At 46.1% G+C, this 24,692-nt stretch overlaps 1 protein-coding gene across 15 annotated transcripts in view; it reads left to right on the top strand.

Annotated features, from left to right (window-relative positions):
• Nucleotides 1–24,692, top strand: part of TSPOAP1 (TSPO associated protein 1) — a 233,618-nt gene that overhangs the window by 73,165 nt on the left and 135,761 nt on the right. For 14 of the 15 annotated variants that reach the window (XR_012155490.1, XR_012155492.1, XR_012155491.1 and 11 more), the window contains 5 exons: nucleotides 2,527–2,616; nucleotides 6,410–6,532; nucleotides 7,539–7,643; nucleotides 8,002–8,052; nucleotides 21,924–21,944. Coding sequence is in view for 12 of the 15 variants with exons in the window: in XM_073316129.1 (XP_073172230.1) it covers nucleotides 2,527–2,616; nucleotides 6,410–6,532; nucleotides 7,539–7,643; nucleotides 8,002–8,052; nucleotides 21,924–21,944 (390 nt within the window). In the remaining 3 variants the exon portion in view is untranslated. The remainder of the gene's footprint in view (nucleotides 1–2,526; nucleotides 2,617–6,409; nucleotides 6,533–7,538; nucleotides 7,644–8,001; nucleotides 8,053–21,923; nucleotides 21,945–24,692) is intronic. The other variant, XM_073316130.1, reaches the window with a different exon arrangement.

Below are 24,692 nucleotides of genomic sequence, written 5' to 3'. Positions count from 1 at the left end.
TCTGTGTGTGTAGGACCCATGGACTAAAAGGTGTGTTGTGGGGTATGTTGATTATTGTAGCAGTGGAGCTATGTGAGCAGGTTTTGTATTTGTTGTTCTGGCAGGGTCTGGTGCTGCTTTGACTTGGTGGGTCCTGGTTTGCTAAACAATCTGTTCTACCTTGTATTTAGTTGTGACACTCACAGGACATTTCCCAGACCTGACGAAGGGCTCTGTGTAGCCTGAAAGCTTGTCTCTCTCACCAACAGAAGTTATCCCATTCAAAGATAGTCCCTCACCCACATTGTCTCTATAAAATTAACGTGGGACACATTAAATTAATTAAAAGCTGGTTAACTGATAGGTCTCAAAATGTAATTGTAAATGGGGAATCGTCACTGAATGAGTGTATTTTTAATGGGGTCCCGCAGGTATTGGTTCTTGGTCTTGTGCTGTTTAACATTTTTATCAATGACCTGGAAGAAAACATAAAATTAACCCCCTACTCTGGGCTGCTGCACTCTCCCTGGCTCTGCTCTGGGCTGCTGCAAGGGCCCTGAGCTCTTGGCTCCATCATCGACTTGCCCACCCTGACAATCTGGCTGACTTGGAGTGCTGGCCTCTGACCATTGACCCTGGGGACCTGTCAGTCCCTGGATCCTGACTCCTCTTCAGCCCTTCCCCTTTCTCCTGGTATTGACAGGGGGCCAACCAAAAAACCACTACGTTTCAGTAAGGGGCCAACAGCCCCCTTATACATCTCCCAGCAGAGCCTTGGCTATTGCACTGCTAATGGTGTGATCTTTGGGAATGTGAAGAAAAGTGCCCTGTAGGAACAGGGATGCAGGAGCCACTGTTACCCTCATGGGGTCTGTTTTGATCATGTCTTGACCACAAATTGATTTAGGGCCAGATTCTGGTCGCCTGACTCATGTTGGGTAGCACCAAGTCACTGAAGTCAGCAGGGCAGCTTGTGGGATACGATGCTGTTCATTCACTGTGTGTAAGAGTGTCAGAACCTGACCCCCAATGGTTATGATAGGACTGGCTGACCCTAGATTATTTGGTGACCGCAGAGGAATTGGATTGTGAGTCTCTCTGCAGAGGGAATTTGTGCCAAGTGGGTGTCCAGGAGATGTTTGATGGTCAGTAACAGCCTGTTTTCCTTCTCTGGAGTTTTTGACATCTACCACAATGTGTGTGTGTTTGTGTGTGGGAGGGAATGAAATTCAGTAAAGTTCTTCCATTACTATAGCAACCACTCATCATTCTGTGGTGATCACCCAGCCTGGGGAAAATCTTCGTCTCCCCATATCACCACTCACGTTTATGTGAGCTGCATCTCCTAGGTCTGCAAGAGTGGGCATTGTTAGGGGGCTTATTCCTTCACCCACTTACTTCCCTGGTCCTTCTCGCATGAACAGAGAGCAACAATACCCGAAGTCCAAAGGTGCAAACAATTCGATGTTTATTGGGGTGAACTTCCAGCAAGCATGATTCCAGTTTCCTTCCTTAGTATCCTCCTTCCCAGCTCTGACACCACAGAGCCTTACACCTGTGTCCCTGTTCCCATTCCTACCCTTAGCCAAACATGATTCCAACTTCCTTACTCCCATTCCCTGTTCCCATTTCCCCCTTTAGCAAAACATGATTCCAATTTTCTTACTCCCATTCCCTGTTCCCATCTCCCCCTTTAGCAAAACATGATTCCAATTTTCTTACCCCATTCCCTGTTCCCATCTCACACACCCACATGCCCACCCACACCCACACCCTTCCTCATTGACTACAGATTATATAGTAAAACTTGAGTTCTGCTTATCTATACCTTAACCAATCATTTTCCTGAAATTTAACTAACCAATCCTAACATATTGTAACATGATTATGTAACCAATTATATCCCACCACCTCAATTAGTTTACACCCAGCAAAATTAATTATACAGCAGACAGGAACAATCACAGAACCAGACAGAGATTATACAGACAAACAACAGCAAAGTGGGAACTATAATGACAAAACTATACAGAAGTGAGGATTTCACATCCCAGCTATTGATAAGTGAGTTCTTGCCAGACAGGATGCTATCAAACTAAGTTTCCTTTTACATTTTCTAGGCACTTCCCTTTCTCTGGAGGTGATAGGAATACAATCCTGTCCTGATAGTGCCTAACAGCCCAATAGCACCTTATTTCAATGTGACTAGTTTGGAATGTGAGGATGTGACCGGTCGCTTCCCAGCTTATGGCTGCCTCTGCTGCTTAGCCAAAGGCCTTAGCCTAAGAACAGGGCCACAAACTGTCACAGTAGGAGAAGGCCCTTACACTGGCAGACAGTGGTTTTGATTCTTTCTTTTATACCTCTATCACTAGCCAAGTGATAAGAATACACCTAAATTCTTAGAGTATAGGCCTTTACAGACAGTACTATAATCTTCTCCTGCAATCAGCCAGGTGCAGCTCAGCCTCCTAGTTCCCTCTTGCCTGGGCAAAGCAGTTAATCAGAGAACTTTGGTATAGTAACAAGATCATTCTCTCTGGACAGGAAATCCAGCTGCAGGTGGTGCAGGGTGAAAATGCACAGCTGGCTCAGGAGAACACTCAACTAAATGGAAAGGCGGAATGGGCACGACAGGTAACCAGGGATACTCTTGTTCCGTCAATGGAGCATTAGCTTCTATTTTATGTTTATGTCAACATTGCAAAACTCCTCTACCAAGCAGAGCTTATCACAGGACTAAGACAAAGCAGTAGCCCAGATTCAAAGTGTAGTTATTAATGACTGGCTGTGAAACTGGGAGACTGTATCTAGTGGGGTCCTGTAGGTGTCAGTCCTGGGTCTGGTACTATGTAATATTTTCATTAATTACTTGGATAATGGAGTGAAGAGTGTGCTTATAAAATTTGCAGGGGACACCAGGCTGGGAGGAGTTGCTAGCACTTTGAAGGACAGGATAAGAATTCAAAACGACCTTGAGAAATTGGAGAATTGGTCTGAATTCAACAAGATGAAATTCAATAAACAAGTGCAAAGTGCTACACTTACTAAGGAAAAAATCAAATGCACAACTACAAAAAGGGGAATAACTGATTAGGTGATAATACTGCAGAAAAGGATCTAGGGGTTATAGTGGATCACAAATTAATTATGAGTCAACAATGTGATGCAGCTATGAAAAAGGCTAATATTATTCTGGGGCATATTAACATGAGCGTCATAGGTAGGACACAGGAGGTAATTTCCCCATTTTACTTAGCACTGTGAGGCCTCAGCCATGGGCAGCGGGTAATGGAGGCTGGAGGAGGCTCAGGCTCCCCAAACTTCTGCTAATGCTCCCCGCCATGGTCTTGGGCCAGGCCGTGGCAGGGCTCAGAGCTCTGCTGGGCGGCCTGGGCCCAGGGCTCAGCCCAAGCCTCCTCCGGGCTGCTCTGGGCGTTGTCGGGCTGGCCAGGGCTCAGGGCTGCTCCGGGCACCAGCAGGGTTTGGACCGGGGCGAGGAAGGGAGGGCTTGGGTGGAAGAGGTAGGGTGAGGCCTTGGGCAGAAGAGGCAGGGAAGGCGGCTAGCCTCCCTGAACAGGGGTTGCACGCGCTGCCCATGGTAATTCTGGGCACCACACTTTAGGAAAAATGGGAACAAACTGGAGAGAGCCCAGAGCAGAGCAACACAAATTTTAAAAGGTTTAGAAACCCTGACCTATGAGGAAAGGTTAAAAAAAACCAAAAACCTGGGCCTGGTTAGTCTTGAGAAAAGCAGACTGAGGTGGGGACCTGATCAGTCTTCAAATATGTGAAGGGCTGTTATAAAGAGGACAGTGATCAATTGTCCTCCATATCTACTGAAGATAGGATGAGAAGTCATGGGCTTAATCTACAGCAAGGGAGATTTAGGTTCAATATTAGGAAAAACTTTCCAACTGTAAGGGTAGTTAAGCTTTGGAACAGGCTTCCAAGGGATGTTGTGGAATCCCCATCACTGGAAGTTTTTAAGAGCAGGCTGGACAAACATCTGTCAGCGATGGTCTAGGTTTACTCAGTCCTGCCACAGCGCAGTGGCCTGGACTTGATGATCTCTTGAAGTCCCTTCCAGTCCTACCTTTCTATGATTCTCCACGGTGATTTCTTCTGTTGTAGTGCTTGATGAGGGGCCTTGTATGGGGCTCGTTGGGTCCACCATGGGGTGATTACAATGGAGGATCGTGGTGTCAAGGTTTCTTCCCCACTCTGAACTCTAGGGTATAGATGTGGGGACCTGCCTGAAAGACCCCCTAAGCTTATTCTTAGCAGCTGAGGTTAAAAACTTCCCCAAGGTACAAACTTTGCCTTGTCCTTGAACAGTATGCTGCCACGACCAACGTTTTAAACAAAGAACAGGGAAAGAGCCCGCTTGGAGACGTCTTCCCCCAAAATATGCCCCCCGAAGCCCTACACCCCCTTTCCTGGGGAAGGCTTGATAATGATCCTCACCAATTGGTACAGGTGAACACAGACCCAAACCCTTGGATCTTAAGAACAATGAAAAATCAATCATGTTCTTAAAAGAAGAATTTTAATTAAAGAAAAGGTAAAAGAATCACCTCTGTAAAATCAGGATGGTAAATACCTTACAGGGTAATCAGATTCAAAACACAGAGAATCCCTCTAGGCAAAGCCTTAAGTTACAAAAAGACACAAAAACAGGAATACACATTTCCTCCAGCACAGCTTATTTTACAAGCCATTAAACAAAAGAAAATCTAACGCATTTTCTAGCTAGATTACTTACTAACTTTACAGGAGTTGTAAGGCTTGCTTTCCTGATCTGTTCCTGGCAAAAACATCGCACAGACAGACAAAACCCTTTCCCCCCCTCCAGATCTGAAAGTATCTTGTCCCCTCATTGGTCATTTCGGGTCAGGTGCCAGCGAGGTTACCTTAGCTTCTTAACCCTTTACAGGTAACAGGATGTTGCCTCTGGCCAGGAGGGATTTTATAGCACTGTATACAGAAAGGTGGTTACCCTTCCCTTTATCTTTATGACATGCGGCCATAAACTTCTCTCCATAGCTGGGGCATAAGTGGGGGGCAGTGCTGGCTGAGGGCAGGGTGTACCCTGGGGAGCAGGGGAGAGACCCAGTGCAATTTACAGCTGCCTTTGCCTGATGGAAACCCTGAAGCAGGACAGGAGGCAGCAACACCAGCTGCACTCCTGGTGTGAATCCCCCTAAGGGTGCAGGTGGGGTAATTATGGTGCCAAGTTTGCGGCCTGGCTTTTTAGGACGTGAGTACGCTCTCTGGCATTACCCCCAGTAAATAACTGCACAGTGGTCATAACAAACAGGAAAATCAAAATCACACAGATGCACAGAGCAGCAAGGAAAAAAGTAAGAAAATAATTCATCATATTGGGTGCAGGCATTAAGGTAACCATAAGGCACACACTAACAAGTAAAGGGAAGATTTTAAATGTGCATAAATGGGTGGGAATTGATAAAGGTTTTGTATAGGGGGCAGGATCCCTCAAAGATGTGGTTTCTTAACTCAGCTCCTTCTCTCAACATAAGTGAGGCAAAAAGCCAAATTTTACACTGGGTTTCACTCTGAAGACTGGTCATTTTCCCTATGATTAGGACTTCCTAGATCTTCACAAGCCACCTGTCAGAAAGGGAGCATTAGCCTTACACTGGTGATATTAGTTGCTCATAATACCCAAGTTATAGTTCATTCTGCTTAGATGTAAAGCCTAATCAGCAGCACTTATATGGTGAATGTAGGGGAGAACACAATACATCAGGTTACAGTTCTGTTCAACCCGAAGCACAAATCTCTGTGTTTATTCTTGCTGTGTCCAGGTTTTATGGCCTGGCTCTCCGCAGTCTCTCCAGCATAAATCATGTTCAGAAAACCTCACATTTGGGATGGGAGATTACTTCAGTAGCAAATGCAGGCTGTGTGAATAACCATTAGTCATAATTAAGAAAGATACAAATATATGAATATTTTTCTAATGTTATGTTTGATCACAAATGTGAGGAAAGATGGGTTTACTTGACTGCCAATGGGATGGGAGGAGATGTGGGGGTCCCGTGTTTGCCAATGGGAGAGTAAAAGACATAGGTTCATGTCCCTGCCAATGGAAGGTGTGTCTAAGTCTAAGATAACAAGGAGTCTGGTGGCACCTTAAAGAGTAACAGATTTATTTGGGCATAAGCTTTCATGAAAAACCACTTGAAGTGGTTTTTTACCCATGAAAACTTATGCCCAAATAAATCTGTTAGTCTTTAAGGTGCCACCAGACTCCTTGTTGCTTTTGTGGATACAGCCTAACGTGGCTACCCCCTGATACTTAAGTCTAAGATGTGGTTCAAACTGTGAAAAATGATGGACCGCCATTATTTATACAAAGTGTGCCTGAGGCTGTTTGTAGTAATACACTATCCTCTTTCCACAGGTTGAATCTGAAAATGCTGACCTGAAGTTACAGGTTGTTGTAGTTACTAAGGAACGAGATTCTGCTCTTCAGAAGAGCCAAGGACTCCAAACCAAGCTGGAGAATCTAGAGCAGGTGCTGAAGGTTAGTCGAATTCAGAGCTTCTGAAAAGGCTGTTGAAACACTAAACACTGTTTTGATTGGTTTGATCAGGAAAGGACATGAAGTTCCCCCTCTCTTTCTTACAGTGTTTGATCTATCTAAGCTAGTGATTTAGTTAATCCAATGCTATTTCGAAAGGGCTTGTTAGAGCAATGTCTAAGGTCTGCCATAAGCAGCAAGAAGAGAGACCTAGGAATGTGTCTCCTTGGCTGTGGGTAATATGGGAGTGAAGCGATTGCTATAATTTCCTGTTGCAGTTGGAGATTTATGTTGCACCATGATTCCCTGGTGCTCCTTGATCACCACAGACAGTAGTCTGTCAGGCTGGGAGCCCACCTGGGCTGTGATACAGTGGAAGCCAGCCAGGTTGGAGGGATGTGGTTGATTTCCTGCAGTATGTGATTGATTTCCTGCAGTATGATTTCCTGCAGTTGTTTGGGTCACCTATGTATAGTTTCGCTGTTAGTGGCTTTCCCTACTTAGGGAGTTTCTCAAACTGGGCTCCTCTGGCTTCTACAAGAAGATTCTCATTTCAGATATCTGGTTTTTGACAAGTGCCTTGTCTGTTGAGAGTGACTCTAAATTATGCTGGCTGCTGTGGTTCCACAGGGACTGCTTTGCCGGCTGAGGACTGGCCAGAGTGCTGTGTGTGTTGGCCCTGCCCTGTTGGCATACCTGGCATACCACTCCTCTCCATGCACTCTGCGTCTGAGGGGGAAGCTGGTGGTGTAAAGCTGTCTGAAGCCACTATGAACCCCGTTTATATTGCTGGAGTGGCTTGGAGAGCTTTGGGAGGCCAAGGATCTGCCCAATATGTGCTGGAACCCCACCCCTGAAAGTAACCTCCCCGTTTTTTAATTAGTCTGTGAAAAACACTTGGTCTGTTAATTGCCATCAGGAAAGCATGGAGGATGAGGCCCTCAGTAGAGCTCCGAGAGGCAATGCTTCAACAATGCCTCCCCTAAATTGTGTGTGACTTCTTCTCCAGCATATGAGAGATGTGGCTGAGCGAAGGCAGCAGCTGGAGGCTGAACACGAGGAAGCCCAGCTAGCACTGCAGGCGAAACAAGAGGAAGTCAGATGGTTGCAGCAGGTATGCAGTGAGTGCAAGACAGTGAGAAAATGGACACTTTAACTCTCTGAATCCCACCATGGAAAGAGATGGAACTCCTGCATTGTCTCCTTGGTGGGACTGCAGGGAGGAGGTATGTGTGAGTTTACCAGATAAACTAATCCAGGGAAGTGAACTCTGATACCTGGGCACTACAAGGGGCTGTTCTCATGCATGATAATTCTAATCTGCAAAGGCTCTTTGTCCACAGAGCAGGGATGTCTCTGGTCCTGTTCTGTTCTTTTAAATCTATCTTGCTGCCTATTGAGATGCTGACAGCAGAAGTGAGCTTTCTGAGGGGTGTTTGGTCAGTAACTCCTTGTTTCCTGTTTGACTTCAGGCCCAGGCAGAGGCAAAAAGGGATCATGAAGGAGCAGTGCAGCTACTAGAGGTAAGATGGAAAGGCAAAATCAGCCAGGAGTTTGCAAATTTGCAAAAAAAAAAAAAAAAGCCAGGTGTTTGCAAATTTGGTCTCCAAGAGCTTTGTTTCTCTGTGGGCTGATGTTCCTGGGTCAGAATGTTCCCTAGCAAACACTGCAAGTGGTAGACCTGTCTCACTACAGTGCGGCGCACACTTATCTGTCACTCAGGCGAGTAGCCATTAGGGCCAGAATTTTCAAGAGCTTGAAACCTGGCATACTGAGTGTCTTCGAAAATCTGCCTAAGACTGTTTACTCAGTTCAGGTTTTCAGACAATGACCATCACTGTGGTGCCTGTATATCTTCCAGTGATGCATTAAGCAACATAACTGTCATGTCTGCAGCCTTCTTCATGACTTTCTGCATATGGGTTTTTGGTTGGTTGGTTTTTATGTTATGTGGTCTATGCTGTTATTACAGGAGACATGGCAAAGATGCGGTTTAGCTCTTGGAACGGAAAGTGGTGAGGGTAGTTCTTTGATCCAGCAGGAATGAACGCCACAGTCCTCCAAAGTGCCAGTCCTTCCCATTGCTCTGCCCCCTGTACAAACAAGCTTTAGCGTTGTGGTAGCCAACTCCATTATGCCAGTGGAGAGAAGCGATGACCATAGTTTTGATCCCAAGCATGAGGTGATCTCTTAGATAACCTGGGCCCAAACTATTTGGAGGCATGATGACAAAGGACCAACAGTTTCAGCTTGATATCATGCTTTAGGGGAATCCAGTGCCGTGAGTGGGGGCCAGGTTTGATGCCTAGGGAGTGAGCTGCTGCATTCTCCATCAATTGTAATTTTCTCAGTGCTGAACCTTCCAAGCCCAAGTAAGCTGCTTTCTTACAGTATGGTTGGCGGGTAATGAAGGTATGTGCTGTCGAGGGCAGCTCTTCCTCTCCAGTGATGGAACACAGTCAGAAATGGCAGAATGCATTTCTTGTGACCTCGGCTCTGTGAGAGCTTGGTGTCAGTGAGGAGTCTATAAGAACCTGTGAAGTCAGCTGAGCAGGTATGGGTATGTGCCTTTGACTGGTGGAGATTGTGCAAGGTCTCCTCTGCCAACCAGTAGCTTTAACTAACCTTTTCTCATCTCTGTTCCAGGGCATCCAGGTTAGCTTGATGCCAATGGCACTGCTGTCTGTTGTAAAGAGTAAATAGCTAGAGCTGTGTCTCAGCTACACCTTGTTGTCATTTGACCTTGTGATGTCTCACCAGTTCAGCAGGCTGCTGCCTTTTGACGTTAAATAGATCATTGTGGAGCTCCAAAAGTAAGAGGCCTGAGGGTGAAGGTGCAGGTGCAGGTTCACACAGTGACCCTTTGGGTGTGTTCCTCCAGAAAGTGGTCAGACTGTTCCAGTTCTTTCATTAGCCACTGCCATCTTGCTTAGACGGGACAGCAATATCTTGTGGCTGACTGTGTTGAATGCTGCAGAGTCCAGAGATTTGAGAATGGACATCAGTCTTCCACTGACACAAGAGACTGACCACCAGTGCCACTGCCTGTTTCCTGATCACGTGCTGTGGATTGTGGCATGCCTAGGATATGGCTTCTGCTAGAGGAGTTTCAAGCTGGCATTTAGCTAGCTCCTTAACAAGCTTGTTCAGGGAAGAAAGGTTTAATATTTGCAATAGTTAGCTAGGTCCATTACCTCCAAGGTGCCTTTCTTCAGTTTGGGTAGACTATTGCATGTTTGAAGGAAAAAGGGGAGATTCATTCTTTGCCTAAGATGTTGGTTATGCCTGTCAGAAGAGGCTCCAGCAGTTGGTGATCCTCTGTCATAGAATCGTAGAAGACTAGAGTTGGAAGAGACCCTAGGAGGCCACCCAGTCCAACCCCTTGCTCAAAGCAGGATCAACACCAATTAAATCATCCCAGCCAGGGCTTTGTCAAGCTAGGCCTTAAAAACCTCTAAGGATGGAGATTCCACCACCTCCCAAGGGAACCCATTCCAGTGCTTCACCACCCTCCTAGTGAAATAGTGTTTCCTAATTTCCAACCTAGACCTCCCCCACTGCAACTTGAGACCATTGCTCCTTGTTCTGTCATCTGGCATCACTGAGAACAGCTGAGCTTCATCCTCTTTGGAACCCCCCTTCAGGTAGTTGAAGGCTTCTATCAAATCCCCCCTCACTCTTCTTCTCCCTAGAAAAGAAGCCGTGTTCCCTCAGCCTCTCCTCATAAGTCATGTGTCCCAGCCCCCTAATAATTTTCGTTGCCCTCCGCTGGACTCTCTCCAATTTGTCCACATCCTTTCTGTAGTGGGGGGCCCAAAACTGGATGCGGTACCCCAGATGTGGCCTCACCGGCGCTGAATAGATGGGAATAACCACATCCCTTAATCTACTGGCAATGCTCCTACTAATGCAGCCCAATATGTGGTTAACCTTCTTGTCAACAAGGGCACACTGCTGACTCATATCCAGCTTCTCATCCACTGTAATCCCCAGGTCCTTTTCTGCAGAACTGCCACATAGCCAGTCCGTCCTCAGGCTGTAGCAGTGCATGGGATTCTTCCGTCCTAAGTGGAGGACTCTGCACTTGTCCTTGTTGAACCTCATCAGATTTCCTTTGGCCCAATTTGTTTAGGTCACTCTGAACCCGATTCCTACCCTCCAGCATATCTGCCCCTCCCCGCATGTTAGTGTCATCCGTGAACTTGCTGAGGGTGCAATCTATCCCGCCATCCAGATCATTAATGAAGATGTTGAACAAAACCGGCCCCAGGACCAAACCCTGGGGGCACTCCGTTTGATACCGGCTGCCCCCAACTAGACATCAAACCGTTGATCATTACCCATTGACCCGACTATTTAGCCAGCTTTCTGTCCACCTTATAGTCCATTCATCTAATCCATACTTCTTTAACTTGCTGGCAAGAATACTGTGGGAGACCATATCAAAAGCTTTGCTAAAATCAAGGTATATCATGCCCACCACTTTCCCCATATCCACAGAACCAGTTATCTCATCATAGAAGGCAATCAGGTTGGTCAGGCATGACTTGTCCTTGGTGAATCCATGTTGACTGTTCCTAATCACCTTCCCCTTCTCTATGTGCTTCAAAAAGGATTCCTTGAGGATCTGCTCCATGATTTTTCCGGGGACTGAGGTGAGGCTGACCAGTCTATATTCCCTGGTTTCTCCTACTTCCTTTTAAAGATGGGCACTATATTTGCCTTTTTCCAGTCATCTGGTACCTCCCCCGATTGCCATGAGTTTTCAAAGATAATGACCAATGGCTCTGCAATCACATCAGCCAACTCCCTCAGCACCCTAGGATGCAGTGCATCTGGCCCCACGGACTTGTGCATGTCCAGCTTTTCTAAATAGTTCCGAACCACTTCTTTCACCACTGAGGGCTGCTCACCTCCTCCCCAAACTGTGCTGCCCCGTGCAGCAGTCTGGGAGCTGACTTTGTCTGTGAAGACCAAGGCAGAAAAAGCATTGAGTACATTAGCTTTTTCCACATCCTCTGTCACTAGGTTGCCTCCCCCATTCAGTAAGGATCCCACACTTTCCCTGACCTTCTTCTAGTTGCTAACATACCTGTAGAAACCCTTCTTGTTACTCTTAACATCCTTGCTAGCTGCAACTCCAATTGTGCTTTGGCCTTCCTGATTTCACTCCTGCATGCCCGAGCAATATTTTTATACTCCTCCCAAGTCAGCTGTCCCAGTTTCAACTTCTTGTAAACTTCCTTTTTTTGTTTAAGCTCACCTGAGATTTCTCTGTTAAACCAAGCTGGTTGCCTGCCCTATTTGCTATTCTTTCTGCACATCAGGATGGTTTGTTCCTGCGCCCTCAGTAAGGCTTCTTGAAAATACAGTCATCTCTCCTGGACTCCTTTCCCCCTCATTTTAGCTTCCCAGGGGATCCTGCCCATCAGTTCCCCGAGGGAGTCAAAGTCTGCTTTTCTGAAGTCTAGGGTCCGTATTCTGCTGTTCTCCTTTCTTCCTTGTGTGAGGATCCTGAACTCGATCATCTCATGGTCACTGCTGCCCAGGTTGCCACCCATTTCTACTTCCCCCACGAATTCTTCCCTGTTTGTGAGCAGCTGGTCAAGAGGAGCACAGCCCCTAGTTGGTTCCTCCAGCACCTGCAGCAGGAAGTTGTTCCCAACACTCTCCAAAAACTTCTTGGATTATCTCTGCACTGCTGTATTGCTCTCCCAGCAGATATCAGGGTGATTGAAGTCCCCCATGTCTCCACCTGGCAGACAAGGAGCTGCACTGCAATCCAGTGACAATAGGAAGGAAAAAGAGAGAGAAAAAAATTCTGTTTTAAAAAACCATTTTAATCTAATCCAGGGCCACAACCATTAAAATGCTATAAAGATAGTTATAGTTAAAGATAGTGTCACTGCAGTGACACCAGACAATAACTATAATTATGTTAGAATCATAGAATATCAGGGTTGGAAGGGACCTCAGGAGGTCATCTAGTCCAACCCCTGCTCAAAGCAGGACCGATCCCCAATTAAATCATCCCAGCCAGGGCTTTGTCAAGCCTGACCTTAAAAACTTCTAAGGAAGGAGATTCCACCACCTCCCTAGGTAATGCATTCCAGTGTTTCAACACCCTCCTAGTGAAAAAGTTTTTCCTAATACCCAACCTAAATCTCCCCCACTGCAACTTGAGACCATTACTCCTTGTTCTGTCATCTGCTACCACTGAGAACAGTCTAGAGCCATCCTCTTTGGAACCCCCTTTCAGGTAGTTGAAAGCAGCTATCACATCCCCCCTCATTCTTCTCTTCCGTAGACTAAACATCCCCAGTTCCCTCAGTCTCTCCTCATAACTCATGTGTTCCAGTCCCCTAATCATTTTTGTTGCCCTCCGCTGGACTCTTTCCAATTTTTCCACATCCTTCTTGTAGTGTGGGGCCCAAAACTGGACACAATACTCCAGATGCGGCCTCACCAGTGTCGAATAGAGGGGAACAATCACGTCCTTCGATCTGCTGGCAATGCCCCTACTTATACATCCCAAAACGCCATTGGCCTTCTTGGCAACAAGGGCACACTGTTGACTCATATCCAGCTTCTCGTTCACTGAAACCCCTAGGTCCTTTTCTGCAGAACTGCTGCCTAGCCGTTCGGTCCCTAGTCTGTAGCGGTGCGTGGGATTCTTCTGTCCTAAGTGCAGGACTCTACCCTTGTCCTTGTTGAACCTCATCAGATTTCTTTTGGCCCAATCCTCCAATTTGTCTAGGTCTCTCTGTATCCTATCCCTACTCTCCAGCATATCTACCTCTCCTCCTAGTTTAGTGTCATCTGCAAACTTGCTGAGGGTGCAATCCACACCATCCTCCAGATCATTTATGAAAATATTGAACAAAATCGGCCCTAGGACTGACCCCTGGGGCACTCCACTTGACACCGGCTGCCAACTAGACATGGAGCCATTGATCCCTACCCGTTGAGCCCGACAATCTAGCCAGCTTTCTATCCATCTTATAGTCCATTCATCCAGCCCATACTTCTTTAACTTGCTGGCAAGAATACTGTGGGAGACAGTGTCAAAAGCTTTGCTAAAGTCAAGGAACAACACATCCACTACTTTCCCTTCATCCACAGAACCAGTTATCTTGTCATGGAAGGCAATTAGATTAGTCAGGCATGACTTACCCTTGGTGAATCCATCCATCTTATAATGCTGTTTGGGTGCCTTAACTGTGTATTCCCAAATTATAATGTGTGTATTACTTTTCAGCATAGCCTTAATTCTGAACAGAGGTTTGTCCTCACTTCCCTGCTGGAAGCTTGCGCTCAGTAGTAAAATTATATTTAGAAGATGACTCCACTGTGGAGGTTATTGCCTATCTTTATTCTTTCTCTGGCTGCTAATGAAAGTTCAGTTCAGTGTCTGTCCCATCAGGCCAAGATCTTGAGCTAGTAATTAATTCTTCTTTGAGTAGTGTCCTGACGGGTGCTCCACTCTCGGTGAGCTAGCGCCCCCTGTGCCTGCAATTGGAGATTTCTCATAACATTGTCCGTTTGGCCCGTGCATGTGTGTTAGGCAGTCTCATGTCCCGTGCTGTTGTTATGTCACACTATGCAGGAGAAATGCTTTCAGTTCCTTCTCGACCGCCTTGGCCTGAGACGGAGCTCTGGCAGTTGCCTCAGAGAGATTTCCTCAACTTTATCCTCTTTTCTTTTTAATAGTTAGTCAGAGTCTTAATGTGAGTTTCAATAGTTAGTAAATAGTAGTAGTAGTGTAGATTATCATCTTTTTATCTTTTTGAGAATTTTATTTCTTTTATTTTCTCTCGTGTTGCATTTAGATAGGTACTAGTTCATAGACTCACAGATATTAAGGTGAGGAGGGACCATTATGATCATCTAGTCTGACCTCCTGCACAATGCAGGCCACAGAATCTCACCCACCCACTCCTGCAATAAACCTCTCACCTCTGTCTGAGCTATTGAAGTCCTCAAATCGTGGTTTAAAGACTTCAAGGTGCAGAGAATCCTCCAGCAAGTGACTTGTGCCCCAAGCTACAGAGGAAGGCGAAAAACCCCCAGGGCCTCTTCCAATCTGCCCTGGAGGAAAATTCCTTCCTGACCTCAAATATGGCGATCAGCTGAACCCTGATCATGTGGGCAAGATTCACCAGCCAGATACCCAGGAAAGAATTCTCCGTAGTAACTCAGATCCCACCCCATCTAACATCCCATCATAGGCCGTTGGGCCTATTTACCATGAATCTTTAAAGATCAATTAATTGCCAAAATCATGTTATACCATCTCCTCCATAAGCTTATCAAGTTTAATCTTGAAGCCAGATAGGTCTTTTGCCCCCACTGCTTCCCTTGGAAGACTATTCCAGAACTTCACTCCTCTGATGGTTAGAAACCTTCGTCTAATTTCAAGTCTAAATTTCCTGATGGCCAGTTTATATCCATAGTTAGTTAGTAGTATTCTTTATGGGGAGGTTATGCCCAGTTCTCCTGGCTTCAAATGGAAGTCATCTAGTCCAACCCCCTGCTCAAACTAGGACCAACACCAACTAAATCATCCCAGCCAGGGCTTTGTCAAGCCAGGCCTTAGAGGTTTTTAAGGATGGAAATTCCACCACCTCCCTAGGTAACCCATTCCCGGGCTTCAACACCCTCCTAGTGAAAAAGTTTTTCCTAATATCCAACTTAAACCTCCCACACTGCAACTTGAGACTATTTCTCCTTCTGTCATCTGCCACCACTGAGAACAGCCGAGCTCCATCCTCTTTGGAACTCCCTTTCAGGTAGTTGAAGGCTTCTATCAAATCCCCCCTCGCTCTTCTCTTCTTTAGATTAAATAAGACCAGTTCCCTCAGCCTCTCCTCATAAGTCATGTGCCCCTTAATCTTATTCCTCGGCCTCCTTCTAATTTAGAAACACCAGTTTTCAGGTGTTAATAGCAAAGTACGATCCTTGAATTGTACCAAGATGAACTATTTTGTGGATCACCTACTGAAAGAGCCCAAAGAGCAGTTCCAGGCAATTACTGTGGAGGGCCAACTACTTGTCAGAACAGCTCTACAAACCTCCCTTGATGCCGCTGATACTGCTTCCTGTTTGATTGCTACAGTGATAGTTATGTGAGGGGTTTCCTGGCTCCAACTCCTTGGATTCCCAAAAGAGGTCCAGAATACAGCAGAGGACCTCTCTTTTGATGGGTCTAAGTTGTTCGCAGATAGCACAGACAAGTCTCTGCAAATATTAAGGGACTCTAGAGCTACCGTATGGTCTCTTGGTATTTCCACACTCACCTACAAGAGAAAGCTCAACAAGTCCCAGAAGACCCAGTGATCCCACCTTGCCCAATTCATTACCTCCCAGAGGTCGTATGAACTGCACCAGAAGAGGCAGAGATTCCAGAGGAGGAAACAATCCACTTCTCAACCTCCTGCCTTGCAACTATCCACCTCCAAGCAGCAATTCTGATGGGTTGGTAGAGGGCTTGAATTACCATCCTCATCCTCTTCAGCTGCACCGATTCACCAGCCTTCCTCCCTTCAGTGACCACCTTCAGCACTTCAGGTGGACTTGGGAGTTGATCACTACGGACAAGTGGGTTTTAGTGATCATCTTCACAGGATACACTATCCACTTTACTACACTTCCATCAATAAACCCCCCTTCCCTGTCCCTCTCACAAGAGCTTGCTTCTTCAAGAAGGAGACACTCTCTTACACTTGGGAGCTATAGAACCAGTCCCCATGCAGCACAGAAGGAAGGGGTTTTATTATAGGTACTTCCTGATACCAAGAAAGAGTGGAAGTTGGAGACCCATCCTAGATTTGAGACTACTGAACACCTGTGTGAAGACACAAAAATTCAAAATGGTGACACTTACAGTGGTAATTCTGTCATTAGAGCAAGGGGATTGGTTCTCAGTCCTTGACCTTCAAGATGCATATTTCCATATTGCTCTCCACCCATCCCACAAATGATTCCAGTGTTTCACTATCGGCCAGTATCACCTTCAATACTGAGTGCTCCCCTTTGGCCTGTCATCTGCCCTGAGGTTCTTCTCGAAAGTCATGTCAGTAGTACCAGCGAAGCTCTGCAGGAAAGGTATCTTAGTATTTTCTTACCTGGACGATTGGCTACTGAAAGGCCACTCCCTCGAACTGACGTCTTCCAAGGCCTCCAAGGCCACAGATCTCTTCTTTGAGTTGGGACTGCAGTTGAACATCCAAAATCCAGTTTGACCCCTGTGCAAAGCTTTGAGTTCATAGGGGCACATCTCTGTTTGGTAACAGCGAGAGCCTGCCTTCCTCCACACATTTCCAACATAGCCAACACAGTTCAGCTCAGCCCCCAAACCACAGTCAGGAGCTATCTTCAATTACTGGGGCACATGGCAGCCACCACTTTCGTCACAGAACATAATGCGCTGCCTTCAAGGGTGGCTCAGAACTGTTTTATTCACCAAACAGACTCTGTTTAAATATGCTTCTTTCCATACCTACCTATGTAAAACAATCCCTCAGCTGGTGGAAAGACCATCACAATGTGTGTACAGGAGTTCCGTTTGCACATTCTTCCCCAACAGTCGTCATAATGATGGACACCTCTCTGTTATGATGGGGAATGCATCTAGACACTCACGTGACCTAGGGCAAGTGGATGTCATAAGAGCTGATGCTGCAAATCAACCTCCTGAAACTCAGATTGGTCAGATATGCCTGTCTTCATTTCCTACCACTGCCCACAGCAAACACATAAAGATCATGATGGACAATACATCATGCATGCTATTCAGCAGTCGCAAAGGAGGGGCAAGATTCCCCTCCTTCTGCGCCAAGTCTGTCAAGCTTTGGTATTGGTGCATATGCAATCATAGAATCATAGAATATCAGGGTTGGAAGGGACCCCAGAAGGTCATCTAGTCCAACCCCCTGCTCAAAGCAGGACCAATTCCCAGTTAAATCATCCCAGCCAGGGCTTTGTCAAGCCTGACCTTAAAAACCTCTAAGGAAGGAGATTCTACCACCTCCCTAGGTAACGCATTCCAGTGTTTCACCACCCTCTTAGTGAAAAAGTTTTTCCTAATATCCAATCTAAACCTCCCCCACTGCAACTTGAGACCATTACTCCTCGTTCTGTCATCTGCTACCATTGAGAACAGTCTAGAGCCATCCTCTTTGGAACCCCCTTTCAGGTAGTTGAAAGCAGCTATCAAATCCCCCCTCATTCTTCTCTTCTGCAGGCTAAACAATCCCAGCTCCCTCAGCCTCTCCTCATAACTCATGTGTTCCAGTCCCCTAATCATTTTTGTTGCCCTTCGCTGGACTCTCTCCAATTTATCCACATCCTTCTTGAAGTGTGGGGCCCAAAACTGGACACAGTACTCCAGATGAGGCCTCACCAATGTCGAATAGAGGGGAACCATCACGTCCCTCGATCTGCTCGCTATGCCCCTACTTATACAGATCAGATTGCAATCACAGCAGCCTGTCTCCCAAGGGTTCAGAATGTGACCGCAGGTGCATTCAGCAGGCACATCTTGGAAGACCACGAGTGAGAAACAGACCCCAGTAAATTACACCATGTGTTCTCATAATGAATAGGTCAGAATATGAACAAGAGGCTGCTGGGCAGCTGCTGGGCAGCTCTCCAACACCACTTTCTGCAAGCCATTACCCTCTGATCCCACTGAGGGTTACCAAAAGAAACTACAGCATTTGCTCAAGAAACTCCCTGAAAAAGCACAAGGACAAATCCGCACAGACACACCCCTGGAACCCTGACTTGGGGTATTCTATCTGCTACCCAAGTTCCATAAACCTGGAAATCCTGGACACCCCATCATCTCAGGCATAGGCACCCTGACAGCAGGATTGTCTGGCTATGTAGACTCCCTCCTCAGGCCCTACGCTACCAGCACTCCCAGCTACCTTCGAGACACCACTGACTTCCTGAGGAAACTACAATCCATCGGTGATCTTCCTGAAAACACCATCCCTGGCCAATATGGATGTAGAACCCTCTACACCAACATTCCACACAAAGATGGACTACAAGCCGTCAGGAACAAGTATCCCCGATAATGTCACGGCAAACCTGGTGGCTGAACTTTGTGACTGTGTCCCCACCCATAACTATTTCACATTTGGGGACAATGTAGACCTTCAAATCAGCGGCACTGCTATGGGTACCCGCATGGCCCCACAGTATGCCAACACTTTTATGGCTGACTTAGAACAACGCTTCCTCAGCTCTAGTCCCCTAATGCCCCTACTCTACTTGCGCTACATTGATGACATCTTCATCATCTGGACCCATGGAAAAGAAGCCCTTGAGGAATTCCACCATGATTTCAACAATTTCCATCCCACCATCAACCTCAGCCTGGTCCAGTCCACACAAGAGATCAACTTCTGGGACACTATGGTGCTAATAAGCGATGTTCACATAGACACCGCCCTATACCGGAAACCTACTGACGGCTATTTCTATCTACATGCCTCCAGCTTTCATCCAGACCACACCACACGATCCATTGTCTACAGCCAAGCTCTGTGATACAACCGCATTTGCTCCAACCCCTCAGACAGAGACAAACGCCTACAAGATCTCTATCAAGCATTCTTACAACTACAATACCCACCTGCTGAAGTGAAGAAACAGATTAACAGAGCCAGAAGAGAACCCAGAAGTCACCTACTACAGGACAGGCCCAACAAAGAAAATAACAGAACGCCACTAGCCGTCACCTTCAGCCCCCAACTAAAACCTCTCCAACGCATCATCAAGGGTCTACAACCTATCCTGAAGGACGACCCATCACTCTCACAGATCTTGGGAGACAGGCCAGTCCTTGCTTACAGACAGCCCCCCAACCTGAAGCAAATACTCGCCAACAACCACACACCACACAAAAGAACCACTAACCCAGGAACCTATCCTTGCAACAAAGCCTGTTGCCAACTGTGTCCACATATCTATTCTGGGGACACCATCATAGTGCCTAATCACATCAGCCACACCATCAGAGGCTCGTTCACCTGCACATCCAGCAATGTGATCTGTGCCAGCAATGCCCCTCTGCCATGTACATTGGCCAAACTGGACAGTCTCTACATAAAAGAATAAATGGACACAAATCAGACGTCAAGAATTATAACATTCAAAAACCAGTTGGAGAACACTTCAGTCTCTCTGGTCACTCAATTACAGACCTAAAAGTGGCACTACTTCAACACAAAAACTTCGAAAACAGAGTCCAACGAGAGACTGCTGAATTGGAATTAATTTGCAAACTGGATACAATTAACTTAGGCTTGAATAGAGACTGGGGGTGGATGGGTCATTACACAAAGTAAAACTATTTCCCCATGCATCCGATGAAGTGAGCTGTAGCTCATGAAAGCTTATGCTCAAATAAATTTGTTAGTCTCTAAGGTTCTACAAGTCCTCCTTTTCTTTTTGCAAATACAGACTAACACGGCTGCTACTCTGAAATCTGTCAACAGGGACACCCCTCCGGTAGACTCCTTTGCCACAGAGTGAAACAAGAAATGTACCCACTTCTGCTTGTGGTACAGACTGACTCTCCAGGCCCTGCGGGATACTTTGCACCTTCAGTGGTCATCAACTCTCCTGTGTGCATTCCCACCGACTCCCCTAATAGCCAAAACTATGCTCAAAATAAAGAAAGACAAAGCCAGAGTCCTCCTAATAGTTCCGACCTGGCCCAGGCAAACGTGGTTTCCTTATCTGATACAGCTGGCCGTTTTGCTCTCTGATCATTCTCCACATTGCTCCTCATCTTCTGTCCCAGGAAGGCAGGCAGATCCTTCCCCCCAATCTCGCAGTGCAACGTCTCTGTGCATGGTTGGTCGATGGCTAACTGGACTAGAAGCAACCTGCTCAGGTGACGTAAAAAGAATACTAACATATAGCAGGAAACAAACTGCTCACTGCATGTACTCTGAGAAATGGACCAGGTTGGCCAGATGTTGTGACCTCAGGCATGCTTCACTGATGACCTCATTGCTTCTGGATATACTGGACTACCTTCTAACTCTAAAAATCTCGGGACTATCGATGAGCTGCATAAGTGTCCACCTGGCAGCAATCATAGCTTTCCACCCCCCAAGAGAGGATTATTCGGTCTTTGCCAGCCACAGTGAGATTCCTGAAAGGATTGGAAACTTCTATGCACTAGTCCAACATCCTACTCCAGTATGGGACCTCAATCTGGTCCTTAAATGCCTCACAAGACCACGATTTGAACAGATGGCTACCAGCTCACTGCTCCATTTGTCGATGAAAATGGCATTCCTGATAGCTGTCATGTCAGCTCCCCTTTCACCATATTTTTTAAGGATGAGGTCACACTGAGGCCCCACCCCAAATTCTTATCCAAGGTTTCTTCTGCATTCCATATCAATCAGCCCATTCACCTGCCTGTCTTCCACCCCAAACCACATCTAGGTAACCAGGAGGCACTGCTGTACACCCTTGACATCAGGAGAGCCCGTGCCTTCTGTCTGGATAGGACAGAGTCCTTCAGAAAGACCCACAGGCTGTTCGTCTTGCTAGCAGATAGAGCAGAAGTGTCTGCAGCCTCTAACCAGAAGCTTTCCAAGTGGATATCTGTCTGCATTGACTTTTGTTATGAATCTCACAATATTCAACCACTTTTGAATATACGCACTCATTCTACAAGGTTCATTACCATTTCTGCAGCTTTCCTTAAGAACATGCCCATTATTGAGACCTGTAAAGCTGCTACTTGGGACTTACCTCAGTTGGGGTTGTGCTCGGAGGCCAGCCCAGCCACTGCCACTGCGGCCGCTCTGCAATTTGTAGCATGCTAGTTCAAGCAGAACTAGTGTGTGTATGTCTGCCCCACTTGGGAGTTCTATCTCTCCGCTGCAGTACAGACATACTCTTAGAGCAGTCTGGGAGCTGCTCTAAGTTGTGCCAGGGCTCGTTCAGCTCCAAGAATGAGGACATTGTAACTTGCTCACTCAACCCCTCTGTCTTTCCAGCATTGTGTGGAGCTCTGATGCAGGAGATCAGCTAGTTCAGGGAATTGTCAGCCACAAGTGTGGTTGGGAGAAAAGGGTTTGAGATTCATGATTAAAAGGCACTTCTTGAGGGAGGCCCTTGGCGAGTGTGAGTGTTTCTGAGGTAGCAGCACTCTGATTCATGCTTTCCATCTGTGGAATTTATTTTAGCAGCTGGGGGGAGGGACGTCTCAGAGGATCTCAACACTTATTGTGTACTAACTGGGAGAAGAATGTTCCCTAAACTGAGGATTTTGTTATGCTTTGCAGTGTCTTGATTTTTGGTTAATGAAAATGCTGATATGTGGTTTTAAATCTCTGTTTGCTCTTTTCCTTGCTGACAGAATACCTTGGATTGCATGCAGGTACTGAGATAATTGAGCAGGGCATTTTCCTCCTGCTGCTGCTTAACTCTGACTATTGTGTGGGGTGTATGTTAGACATGGATTCCTGTTGTGTTAGTATGGTGTTATCTCTAAAAAGTAGAGCTAAAATAATGAAAAGGCTGCTACTGCTGCTGCTTTACAGAGCAGAGCACTTACCTGTTAAAACCTTTTCTTTCTCAGAAAAAAATCCAACACAATGGGTTGGTTGTTTTTTCAGTTTTTGTGGGCTTTTCCAGGTTTTCCATTTTTTCAGCTTCTCTGGCTTGGTCCATGGCAGAGTTATGTTGACATAAGGCAGCTTATGTCAATCTAACTATGTCAGTGTCTACACTACAGCCTTGCTCCTGCTGAAGTAAGTGCCCTACTACACCAACATAATAACTCTACCTCCACAAGAGGCGTAGGGCTTATGTCGGTGTAGTTAGGGACATTCCTTAAATCTGCTGTTGACTGTCTTGTCAATTTCATGACTCCACTGAATCTGTGAAATTGACAAGCCTTCCTGCTCCCCAGATGAACTGCTGTCTGGTCTCCACTCCAAGCTGGTGCTGCCACCCAGGCTCTTGGGTTGGGCTGCCACCCGGTCTCCCTGCTGGGAGCCCTGCTGCCCACCGGCGTCTTGGCTCCCTGTTGAGATCCCGGCTGCCCCCTCTCAGCTCCCTGCTCCTCCAATCTGATTCCAGGCACGGCTCTCGCTGCCTGAGTGCTGTAACTATGTTGACCTAAGATTTAAGTATAGATCACACCTTAGAGGAGAAGGGGAATTGGTGGGATAACTTATGTTTACAGATAAGGGGTTAGCTAATGGGTGGAATCAGCAGTCATTGTATATGGTAGAGCAGGGAAAAGGCAGAGGTATGAATAGTTAGCAATCTTTGGTTTGTTAGAATCTAAAAACCTCGGTAAGGTGGGCAGGGCATCAGATCACCTCGCTCAGTGTAAAGCTGACTAGCTCTCATTTGTTAGTCTTAACACTGTTGAATAGCCATGGAGTGGTCTCTTATGCTTACTGTATTAAGTATGAAAACTGTTGATCCAGTGATGTCAGGCAAGTAACGGAATGGACTCAAGCGCTGCAAACGGTTTATTCCTCTGAAGTAAAATGCAGTCATTGTCAGGAGTTCATAGAATCATGGGTGGGAAGGGACCTCGAGAGGTCATCTAGCCCAGTACCCTACACTCAAGGCAGGACTAAGTATTATCTAGACCATCCCTGACAGGTGTTTGTCCACCCGGCTCTTAAAAATCCACAATGATGGAGATTCCACAACCTCCCTAGGCAATTTATTCTAGTGCTTAACCACTCTGACAGGAATTTTTTCCTAATGTCCAATCTAAACCGCCCTTGCTGCAATTTAAGCCCATTGCTTCTTGTCCTATCCCCAGAGGTTAAGAAGAACAATTTTTCTCCGTCCTCCTTGTAACAACCTTTTATGTACTTGAAAATTGTTATCATGTCCCCCATCAGTCTTCTCTTCTCCAGACTAAACAAACCCAGTTTTTTCAATCTTCCCTCATAGGTCATGTTTTCTAGACCTTTAATAATTTTTGTTGCTCTTCTGTGGACTTTCTCCAATTTGTCCACATCTTTCCTGAAATGTGGCGCCCAGAACTGGAGACAGTACTCCAGTTGAGGCCTAATCAGTGCAGAGTAGAGCGGAAGAATTATTCTCATGTCTTGCTTACAACATTCCCAGAATAATGTTTGCTTTTTTGCAACAGTGTTACACTGTTGACTCATATTTAGCTTGTGATCCACTATGACCCCCAGATCCCTTTCTGCAGTACTCCTTCCTAGGCAGTCGTTTCCCATTTTGTATGTGTGCAACTGATTGTTCCTTCCTAAGTGGAGTACTTTGCATTTGTCCTTATTGAATTTCATCCTATTTACTTCAGACCGTTTCTCCCGTTTGTCCAGATCATTTTGAATTTTAATCCTATCCTCCAAAGCAGTTACAACCCCTCCCAGCTTGGTATCATCCGCAAACTTTATACATGTATTCTCTATGCTGTTATCTAAATATCTTGATGAAGATATTGAACAGAACCGGACCCAGAACCAATCCTGTGGGACCCCACTCATTATGCCCTTCCAGCATGACTGTGAACCAATGGTAACTACTCTCTGGGAACGGTTTTCCAACCAGTTATGCACCCACCTTATAGTAGCTCCATCTAGGTTGTATTTCCCTAGTTTGTTTATGAGAAGGTCATGTGAGACAGTATCAAAAGCCTTACTAAAGTCAAGATATACCACATCTATTGCTTTCCCCCATCCAGAAGGCTTGTTACCCTGTCAAAGAAAGCTATCAGGTTGGTTTGACACGATTTGTTCTTGACAAATGCATGCTGACTGTTACTTATCACCTTATTATCTTCTAGGTGTTTGCAATTGATTTCTTAATTATTTGCTCCATTATCTTTCTGGGTACAGAAGTAAAGCTGACTGGTCTGTAATTCCCCAAGTTGTCCTTATTTTCCTTTTTATAGATGGGCACTAGATTTGCCCTCTTCCAGTCTTCTGGAATGTCTCCCGTCTTCCATGACTTTTCAAAGATAATCACTAATGGCTCAGCTATCGCCTCAGTCAGCTCCTTGAGTATTCTAGGACGCATTTCATCAGGCCCTGGTGTTTTGATGACATCTAATTTGTCTTAAGTAATTTTTGACTTGTTCTTTCCCTATTTTAGACTCTGATCCTACCTCATTTTCATTGTCATTCACTAT

Source organism: Lepidochelys kempii, chromosome 17 (genome assembly GCF_965140265.1).
Source record: "Lepidochelys kempii isolate rLepKem1 chromosome 17, rLepKem1.hap2, whole genome shotgun sequence".
In the NCBI taxonomy this organism is placed as follows: domain Eukaryota; kingdom Metazoa; phylum Chordata; order Testudines; family Cheloniidae; genus Lepidochelys; species Lepidochelys kempii.
This window is presented reverse-complemented; position numbering and strand designations above follow the sequence as displayed.